At 52.7% G+C, this 10,873-nt stretch overlaps 2 protein-coding genes across 2 annotated transcripts in view; one reads left to right on the top strand and one right to left on the bottom strand.

Moving 5' to 3' along the window:
• The window catches only part of LOC135816935 (uncharacterized), a 14,953-nt gene extending 5,907 nt beyond the window's left edge, over nt 1-9,046 (top strand). The window contains exons 3-4 of the mRNA XM_065330041.1: nt 3,364-3,694; nt 6,479-9,046. Of these exons, the coding sequence (XP_065186113.1) occupies nt 3,364-3,694; nt 6,479-8,307 (2,160 nt within the window). The 3' untranslated portion in view covers nt 8,308-9,046. The remainder of the gene's footprint in view (nt 1-3,363; nt 3,695-6,478) is intronic.
• Nucleotides 9,047-10,675: 1,629 nt separating this feature from the next.
• LOC135818188 (uncharacterized) overlaps nt 10,676-10,873 on the bottom strand; it is a 15,115-nt gene continuing 14,917 nt past the window's right edge. Inside the window, exon 5 of the mRNA XM_065331537.1 lies at nt 10,676-10,873. This exon is cut by the window's right edge and continues 468 nt beyond it. The gene's annotated coding sequence lies outside the window, so the exon portion shown is untranslated.

The following is a 10,873-nucleotide window of genomic DNA, read 5'->3' as shown; positions in this document are numbered from 1 at the left end:
AGTTGTAAGAGGTGTTAGCAGTGGCAATGTTGTAGGCTAGCGTTGTAATGACTTGCAAATGATCCGATGCAGCAAGCGGGGCAGCATCGTCAACAGAGCGTACAGAGAGGGGGCGGTTCGTAGCAAGCAAGTCCAGACAGGACAGTCTTCCATTCGGAGCGACACGGGTGGGGAAATTGACAAGCTGCTGGAGGCCCGCTGAGTTGGAAAGACAGGTAAAAAAAAGGCAAGCCCTATAACACGCACTGTTACTGTTCGAAGTATTGTCGAAGTCCACGTGTAGTACATGTAGTACAGCACTTCAGTAAGACTAGTCTACGTGGGATGTGTAGAATAACACGCACTGTTAGTACTGCGCGTGGGCCTTGTTTGCTCACAGACATCTAGCATATGGCCAAAGGGCCTCTTGAGTGGTGTGGATCCAGGGGAGAGGAAAGCGGCTACTAACTGAACCGCAGCGCATGTATTTCTACGCAGAGGCCTGGCAAAGGTTGACGAAGAGTAGCGAGGGCGATCGTTATTATAGTATTGTCTTAGTGTAAGTATAGCAGTACAGTATTTCACTTGGCGGCAGAAGGAGCGGAAGGAGAATCTGGCTCTAACAGGTTGTCCAGTTGGAGATTTTGAGTTTTCCAACATGGCGGCAGACAAGTATAATAACAACAATGTATTCGCGTGAAGAAGAGGCTGGACTTTCTTGGGCACTGAAAGAAGGACTATAGCAGAGCTGCCGTAAGTAAGTCCTGTTTGTTATCTCTTCCACTAGGAAGTTCTAAATTCTTTTCCAACTGGCTTAGCAGAGTCTGTACTATTATCAAAGTAAATACTTAGCGAGATGCACTGAAAACCTGCAACTAACCTTACTTATCACATGCAAGTGCATAATAATAACTGAGGGCATGCGATCAGTCACTCTGCAGACGTCTTCAGAACGTTTGCCAAGCAATTGGAAATACGTTGTAGTACAGTGCGAGGGCAAGCTACTAGTGTTTGTCTGGAGGTGCCTTCACGGAAAAGCTAGTGCCATATTGTCTGTACTGTGCGTAAGATCTGAGTCATCAGAGGTCCAATGGTCTGCTCAATCAGCCATCCTCGGCCGTCCGTCGCAGGATATGCCCTCTGGAACCTGCTGCTGGATGACGTTCGGACCATAGCAAGACAGAACAGGTTTAGCATGACCACTAGTATCCACTAGCGCAGCTGTGTAGATGGGGCGTTGTGGACTCCTCCGACCAGAGGTCTCGGTATCCTTGCACGCAACGTTACGTGCACCAGGGGGGGGGGGGGCTAAAAAAGAAAGAAAGAAGAAAGAGTTAGGCCATCAGGTAGTATGCTAGTCTGTGGTGTACACGTTGACAGCAGTCCCACAAGATTGCTCGAGGAGGTACGTGTACACTGTTACTTTGAAGCGTTGCAGCGCTGCCTTGGATGGGGGAGCGTTCAGGATGGCAGAGGGTATAGCATCCCTTGTTGTTTGTAGGCCGAACGGGAAGGATCAGTGTAGGATGTCAGGACTTGTTGCGGGGAGGGCGTTTGACAACTGGAAGGCATGGGAGTGTTTCACTTGATGTTGGTGGCGGGTTCTGGGGCGAGCGGGCTCCGGGGCAGCAGGTGGCAGCATGTCCGTCAGCTGGGCTGGACCGGAAATGTAGTGCAGCTTGATCACGTAGCACAGTCCCGAGACTTGCCAACGCACTGATAAGCTTGGGAGCATGGTCCCAGCGCCAATACTGCGCATGCACCGTTGCTGGATGCGGTCAAGCTTCGCGAGGTTGGACCGGGCTGCGCCTTGCCAGACTAGGGGAGCATATTCCATGGTTGGGCGGATGAAGCCTTTGTATACGCTGAGGCGGCCGTTGCGGTCGAGTACCGGGCACACCTTCCTGAAGAAGCCAAGGCGCTGGCTGGCTCTCACTGCAACCTGGTGGAGATGGCTGCGGAACAGCAGTTTGCGGTCGAAGGTCACACCGAGAAGCTTAACATCGGTTTTCTCTCTGATCACGGTACCATCAAAGCTGAGAGAAGAGGGTGGGAGGGGTGTTGATCGTCTGCTCATCGACATTCCCTGGCGCTTTGTCGGCTCAAACTGGACCTTCCATCTCGATCCCCAAGCTTGGAGCTCGTCGAGGGCGTTGCGACCATTTGAACCATATGGGTGTTGAACCCGGTTCTGACCCTCATTATGCTAGGGGAGCTTTAAACTTCTCCTAACGACGTTACGTCAGTCTTGTAAGTTGTATTCCTTGATCGCTCCTGGATGTCGTCCTAATGGTCGTGTAGCTACTACTACTACCACATGTACTACTGTACTTTCTGTAGTAGTAGAAGTGCAATCTCCTGATGGAACGTGACCAACTGCGCCTCCAAATTCACCATACACCTACATGTCATGTACATGTACAATATTACAAGTCATGTACATGTACATGACTGTATTGTAGGTGTACGTACATGTACATGTAAGTCGTTGCCACGGTCGCACAACTTTGCTATGGCTATGTTCACGAGGTGGATTATCACTTTGTGTAGGTCATAACTACATTGTATATGTACATTGTACACACATTGTACATATACCTGATTGTACATAATTATACATGATTGTACATATACATGATTGTACATATACATGATTGTACATGTTTGCACAGTGCCGGCATGCCCGTCCTTAGATAATAATAATAATAGAATGTACTCGGATGGAGAGCCAAGGATTGATTTCTACAAAAGAGAAAGGACCAAGAAACTACATGAGCTGTTTGTTTAGTAACTGGTGGTGTTAGTGTACAGTATAGCGTAACTTGTAGTTCCTGGACCTTGGTCCTTTCTCTTTTGTATAAATTATAATAATAGTGTTCAATATGTTTCAAAGACAGGGCCCAACCCCCCCCCCCCCCCCTCCCCCGGCCAAACGAACGAATTATCTTCTCTACAAAAATATTAATAATATTTTTTGTGGACGACCCAGGCGCTAGGCTAGGCCATGGCCCTTACGTGTACATGTACTAGAATTAATTATTAATAACTGTACGAACGTTACACGTGGTCTGCGCACGTAGTGTAGGTCTACATGCACTCGGTAAAAAAATCATGCTAGATCCTGGGCTGAGTCAGGGCGCCAGGGCCATGCCACGCCATGCGCCAGTCAGCGCTGCAGCTAGCTCAGGCTTTGGCCCAGCTTGGGCTTGTCTGGGGCTGCGTCAAGGACCTGCGAAGTCCACATGAAATGTTCAGTGCTGCCTATCGATCCTACATGATGAGTTACACCAATGCTACGCGGCAGTAGATCTACGCCGAGAGATGAGGAAATGAGGAAACACTACAGCCATAGTCATTGTATAGGTAAAGAATGCTGCGCTGCAGTCGTTGACACTGCGTGTCCGCTCATTTCCTCCCTGCCATGCGTGCTGCGACTCGATGGACAGCAATGCTCGGACGGTGATGAACGGTGGGGCACCAGCTGCGACGGCGGTGGTAGATCGCCTCGGAGTGCGTAGAGAAAACAGCGCACAGACACTGAGCAGTATCAGTCTGAACAGCTCGCCCGTGGACGAAACGCTTCCAGTGCTCTACGAGCAGTCGAACAACGACCTGGAAAGCTTGTTGTTTGAACCGCGTCCGGAACGGCTAGCGGCCAGCGTTGCGCCTCCCAAGGCAGAGTATCGAACACGCTCGCTGAAGCGATTCATCAAAGGTAAGGCCGTGGTTCTATGCAAGCAGGTATTCGTCTACACCCTTGCTCTAGTAAGTCGGTGGGATTTACGGTCGCTGGCGATACCGATAGTTAGGTGGACTAAAATGCCTCGAAAGTGCAGTTTCGTCAGAGACGACTTCCTCCTGCCTGTGACATGTGCGCCTTTTATCACGAGTAAGTGTGACTATTCCCTGCTGGCCACCATACCATGCCACTCAAGCTGTGCTTTGCCTCACCGCGTGGCGAAAGCATCACCTGCTGCGTCGACGGGAAATAAAATCTTTGGGGGCTCTTCTCCGGAAAAAGAACTGAGTGGACCATGGGGCTGAAAACAGGTGTAACAGTACTCAGTCAGTGTGAGATAGAAGCTCTGGAGCTAATAATTATTATGGGAGCAACTAGGCACCGAGTCTGTTGTTGTAGCTACCTTTAGTCCCTCAATAGTTACTACCACATGTAGTACTAGCAGCAGCGGGGCACGGGCTCGAACATCGACTACAAGACCTAACCAGGCTAACGTAGATCATAGAGAGCTACGCTCTTTTTTTCTGTTGCCCGTGCACGAACGCGTATGTAGTTTTTAGTTGGTAGACCCTGTCGCGTCGGGGGATCATGGAGGCGACGCACGATACTGCCACTGTCACTGTCAGCGCTAGGTTTGAGCTTGTAGCTTGTGGGACTCGACTGGCGCTCACGCGTGGTACTGACTGTAAGAGCGCTGTTTGCACATACCGTAGCTTGCGACTGTTACTAAACGACCCGTTGGCTACTGCGGTGGCTATGTACGTGTGACTGTCAATCTCCTAGATACCCTTCCTGCTGAGTGCTGGGGTTTCTGCGATGCACGATGAGCAGCCTGGGACAACAGAATACAGGCTGCAGCCGTCTTGCCGGCTGGTCGCAGAGCTGTAAAAGACGGTGTTGGCTGGAACGGAAAATGAGCAGCTAGTACGGAGCAGCTACATTGACCCGGTGACGGTTAGGCTGCATGTAGGGCACTAGGGGACACGGCATAACGCAATAATCCTCTCCAGATCGCAACTGCTGCTCTCGTGGAAGACGTACACGCGTTCCTGTTTAGCCAGAACATTGAGTCATTGTGCTGCTGTCAGTGTTGAGAGAGAGAGACAAAGCGGGACATTTTGTATGGAACGAGTCGAGGTGACTGACTACTTTGTAGATGGCATCGCAGCGTTTCAAGGTTTCGTTGTGTTCACGCGCACGTGAGTGCTGGAAGTGAAGGGTCTGAGTAATAGAACCGGTCGCTGTTGAGATGGGCAGAGTGCAATGACTATGTGCATGCAGCTGCCAGGTGAAGGCTTTCATCATTTTGGTTTTTAATCTGAATCTGTGAAGCCTTTGGGAAGTTTGGCGGAAATGTGCCTTTCTGACTTGTACAGTGCTTTACTACTTATCAGCAGCTCAGCCACGACTGCATGACAAGGCTGCAGAGGCGTGTAGGGTAGTGCCTTGCTGTCAATGTTGTGCATCCTGGTGATGAAAGCACGGCCTGCAATCTATGCATGAGTTCCTCCGTTGTTCGAATCGTGCGGCACTGGTTGGTGCCACAACTACCATTGTAAGCTGTAGGCTGTATGTCATCCCTGCAATTCCTACCGTCGACGCCACAAGCCTGCAGAAAGAGCACCCCGGAACGGAAGCCAGCCGCTCCTGGCCCGGGGCCATTGCTGAAGCTTGGACTTGGCCCGGATGAGCATGCATCCGTGGCAGTATCCGTGGCAGAGCAGGCGACGCGGTCCGGCAGTGGCTAACTGTCGAGAGTGTCAAAGACAATACTTACAGGCCAGCAGATGGTCTCGGCGCTGGCACTACACATTAGGTGAGACGCCGGCACGCTATGAGAACACGAGATAACGCCATGGGGGGGGAGATCAGGATCCAGGGCATTGATATACTCACACTAACATAGTAAATACTTTATTAGTTCGTTGTTCCTCTGAGATGACAGTGCTATTATCCTTGAGGCGATAATAATGGGAGAGAAATGTGATGCCGAGTATTCGTCAATCTAAAATGACATGGAAGTCTAGCAGTAACTATTAAAGGTGTGGGCCCAATCTGTGCTTGACTCAGATATGCATAACGTCTTTGACCACCTCTCTGTTTACTCTGTATGTCCGGTTTTCTCCCCTCGCCCTCCCAGTCTCTTTCTCAGTCACTCTCTTACTTTCTCTCTCTCTCTCTCTCTCTCTCTCTCTCTCTCTCTCTCTCTCTCTCTCTCTCTCTCTCTCTCTCTCTCTCTCTCTCTCTCTCTCTCTCTCTCTCTCTCTCTCTCTCTCTCTCTATCTATCTCTCTGTCTCTCTCTCTCTCTCTGTCTCTCTCTGTCTCTCTCTGTCTCTCTCTGTCTCTCTCTGTCTCTCTCTCGCTCTCTCTCTCTCTCTATCTATCTATCTCTCTCTGTCTTTCTCTATCTCTCTGTCTCTCTCTATCTCTCTCTCTCTCTGTGTCTCTCTCCCTCTCTCTTTCTCTCTCTCTCTCTCTCTCTCTCTCTCTCTCTCTCTCTCCCTCCCTCCCTCCCTCCCTCCCTCCCTCCCCCTCTCTCTCTCTCTCTCTCTCTCTCTCTCTCTCTCTCTCTCTCTCTCTCTCTCTCTCTCTCTCTCTCTCTCTCTCTCTCTCTCCCTCTCTCTCTCTCTCTCTCTCTGTCCCTCTCTCTCTCTGCCGGACTATCTGTCTCTTCCCATTTCCTCACAATGGCTACGTTCGTGCCGTACATTTGCGTGTGTTTGTGTTTGTGTGTTTTGCTCAAACATGTCTCTGTGCAGCTGATAGCTCAGGTGGACCAGGCACGCACAACAGCCAGGATTCAGCATCAACTACTCTATGCTGCGGTTGCTTTTTCACTAACCGCATCGAAACTCAGACTAGAGGGGCAGCATCGTCAGCCAGCAGGACGTCGACCGCCAGAAGCTCCAGCCTGAGCCACATTGGCACGACCACCAGCTATGTCCGCTGGTCGGGCGAGGACGACGACGAGATTGCCCGTCGGCGCGGGTCGTCACGGCCCTCGTCGCCGTCCACCTGCTGCGGCCGTAGCTGGTGGGAGTGCGCGCGCGCCATCCTGTGTGCTCCATGCCTGCTGTGCATCTACAGCGCCGAGGTGTGCCAGGAGAACAACTTCTGCTGCTGCTGCTGCTCCGAGCTGGATGAGGATGAGTGCCCGTGCGTAGCGTTCGGGTCTCCGTCCATGCAGCGTAGTCGCACCAACCAGGCAGCAATCCTGCACCAGCTGGAGATGGAGTCGCGGGAGACCGTGCTGACCAAGGCCTGCCACGAGGGCAACGTTCACCAGATGGCCGACCTGCTGCAGCGCGAGGACCCGAACAAGCCGAACCGCAGCGGCGACACGCCGCTCATCATCGCGTCGTCCAACGGCCGCGCCGACCTGGTGCGCCAGCTGCTGGACGCCGGCGCGGATCCCAACGGCCGCGACATCCAGGGATACACGGTACTGATGAGAGCGGCGGAGAGCGGATCCGTCGACGTCACCGTTGAGCTGCTGGAGGCCGGCGCGGACGCCACGGCCAAGGTGGGCGACGGCGCCACGGCTCTGTACATGGCCGCTCGTGCCGGTCGCGCCCGCGTGGTTGCCGAGCTCCTCAAGCACCTGGTGGAGCAGCGGCAGTTTGGCTTTATGGACGCCGTGCTGCGCTCGTCGCTGCGCAAGGCGCGGCGCATGGGCCTGGAGGAGCTGTCGTTGCGCCTGGTGCAGGCCGGTGCCAACCTGAACGGCCAGGACCGCGCCGGCATGACGCCACTCATGCTGGCCGCGCAGCAAGGCCTGTGCGACGTGGTCGCCGAGATGCTCAGTCTGGGTGCCAGCGTGTCGATGACGAGTCGCTACGACGGCGATACCGCGCTGACCCTGGCATGCAGCCATGCGCACCACTTCAAGAAGTTCTACCAGAGGACCGTGCAGCTGCTGATCGACGCCGGCGCGGACGTTCGCCACCAGACGGCCGATTTCAAGCTGACGCCGGTAGCGTACGCGGTGCACGCGGGCAACTACGCCGTTGTGAGCAAGCTGCTGTCGGCCGGTGCCGATCCCGACCACACGGACGGCGAGGGCCTGACGCCGCTGGTACGCACTTTGGGCAGCACCGACCAGTCGCAGACCGTGAGCAACCGGGCACGGCTGGCCGCGGCACTGATCGCCGGCGGTGCCGACCCGAACCTGGCCGACGGGCACGGGCGAACGCCGCTGCACGCCGCCGTGGAGCGGGCGCACACGGTGCCGGAGTCGCAGATCCTCATCATGCTGCTGCTGCAGGCGGGCGCGGACCGCCACCGCCAGAGCCACGCCGGCCGGAGCGCCGTGGACTGCGATTCGCAGCACTCGGGACACCACCGCGTCCTGCAGTCCTACGTGCCCTCGCTCAAGCTACTGTCGGCCGCCGCAGTGCGCGCGCACCTCATGTACCCTGTGGCGTGTAGCATAGCAGAGCTGCCCATCAGGGAACCGCTCAAGGTGTTCCTGGCAGAAGGGTTCCTCGAGGGCCTGGTGACGGCACTTGAAGCGGCCGAGTTTGCCGCTCAGCAAGTCGCCGACCGATCGTCGGCGCTCTTCGGCGATTCAGCCTTGGAAATCATCTGATGTCGGGGACTCGCCCTTGAGAAAATCATCTGATTTCAGGGATTCGCCCTTGAAAATTATTTGATTTCGGGGATTCTTTGATCATGTCTGCGTTCAGGCTGTGCCATACGCTCACATCGGCTCTTTCCACTCTGAACGCTGGGACTTGCTGGACCAATGTGCACCTGTGCCAAGCAGGCTAACACCGGCAGACACACTAGGTAAAGGCTATCAACATACAATCACTGCAGACATTGCTGCTACTGGTGCTACTGCTGCTGGTGCTGCTACTGCTGGTGGTGCTGCTACTGCTGGTGGTGCTGCTACTGCTGGTGGTGGTGCTGCTGCTGGTGGTGCTGCTACTGCTGGTGGTGCTGCTACTGCTGGTGGTGCTGCTACTGCTGGTGGTGCTGCTACTGCTGGTGGTGCTGCTACTGCTGGTGGTGCTGGTGCTGCCGCTACTGCACTTCAGTTCCATAATTATCGTTTAGAAAACCGTTCTCCGATTCCATCCTTTTCATTTCCTATTTATAGCACAGACATCGGAGTGATGACTGTAGTGGGATAAATGCACATTGCGACTACTAGAGTATTGCTATCGAGCTGGCAAAGTTGAGCACACTAGAGTAACAGGCTGATTTACCACAACTTGATTTCAAGCTCTACTAAATGTTCCCACATAAAAAACTCACGTATTCTTCAATTTGTTGCCAATTGTCAATTTTAGCTGATTTAAAATGTTTAAAGCTTCCAGTGGTCATTGAACAAGCAGAACCTGAGTTTCCTTCCACTAGTCTCTCAGTGCATCTTCCTTCTCGGTGCATTCTCTCTCTCTCTCTCTCTCTCTCTCTCTCTCTCTCTCTCTCTCTCTCTCTCTCTCTCTCTCTCTCTCTCTCTCTCTCTCTCTCTCTGTCTCTCTCTGTCTATTGTTCTGTTTCCACACTCCTCATACCTCGAAGTAAGCGCTACGGAAGGTCGTAAACTGTTGGTACCTAAACCGGAATGTACCGATGACGTGGGATAAACCCCTTTGCATGATAGAACAAGCTGTTCACCAACATAGCTCTTTACTGGCAGTTGTGATCCCAACAGGGTCTTCACTATGGTTGGTCACTTCCCTCAACTACATCTAGAGTGCACTCATTACAATCATGGGGGTCTTTACCCTGATCCAGGTAAAGTGCAGGGATCACGCAAGTTGGATAGGAGGCATGTCCCGCGTGCTATCATTGCTTCTAGTATTTACAGTAAAACCTTGTTTAAGTGACCGCCCCACGGTGCAAGCAAAAGCCAGGTGGTCTTTAGAACAAGGTCCCACAGTGTCTGTGTAGAACTGTCGGTGCATGGAAAAACGGTCGTTAAGAGCAGGTGGTGGCTAAACACAGAGGTCGCTTACACCAGGTTTTACTATATCACCGTTAGGCGCTGCATCTGCCGCTAGGGTTTTCCGGGTATTAGCGGCCGTCGTGAGTTTCCTTCGGGAACGGACACGATAATTTACTTTTTTTTTACTGTATCACCAGTGCGCCGGACGCTGTGCAGCCCTCGATCTTCGAAGTTCGAACATTAGCATGTTCACTGATGCAGGGTGCAAATGGGACTCACTCGATCGGATTTCATTGAGCACAACTGTGCGAGTTGCCGAAGATTAGTAGCAACGCATGGTTGACAAATGCCCGAGTGTACACCTGTGGGCAAGTCACAGCTAACGTGTTCTGCTCTGTATCCATGGGGATACTATAGTACACGGACAGCACAGAAAAGAAACTGTGGACTTGTCCAGGGCGCACAGACTGTGACACAGCGCGGTATGGCTATTCTTAGAAGCACATACTGCCGCACTTGGTGGCCTGACAGAACAAGATCCAAGCACACACATGCACACACACACACACTTGTACTTACACACACACACACATACACACACGTGCACACACACATACACACGCACACATACATACATACACATACCTCACACATACACACACACGCACAAATACACACACACACACTTGTACTCACACACACGCCCCCCCCCCCCCCCCACACACACGCACACACACACACACACACACACACACACACACACACACATATACACGCATGCACACACACATGCACACACACACACCTCACACACACACGCCCCCCCCCCCCCACATACACGCACACTTGATGTACCAGCCTGCTATGCCGGATACCGCCAGCCATGCATCGACCAGGCGCCAGGCGCGAACTGATGGTAGTGGTGGTGAGAAGGAGAGCTCTGTGCCAGAACTTCGCAGCCTAGAGAGCGTGTGTGGGCAGGCGTGTGTTTACCGCCATATTGCCAGGTGTGTCTTTACCACCATATTTATCAACCATAAGTACAGCTGCAGCGGTGTCTTCAATTTCATTCTCCCGAATAAAAATAATAATAATGATAATTATGATTTTGATAAATACTCGCTCAGCTCAGCTATGGATAACTGTCGTAAATCTGAAGCAGGTGTGGCGTCAAGCTTGGAAAAAAGCGTTGTATTATTATTCTTCTGTACAATACAAAACATAAATTTCTCATCTCAAACAGCTAAAAGCTTATTAAAAA

The sequence above is a fragment of the Sycon ciliatum genome, chromosome 5 (genome assembly GCF_964019385.1).
Source record: "Sycon ciliatum chromosome 5, ocSycCili1.1, whole genome shotgun sequence".
NCBI classification, from domain to species: Eukaryota; Metazoa; Porifera; class Calcarea; order Leucosolenida; family Sycettidae; genus Sycon; species Sycon ciliatum.
This window is presented reverse-complemented; position numbering and strand designations above follow the sequence as displayed.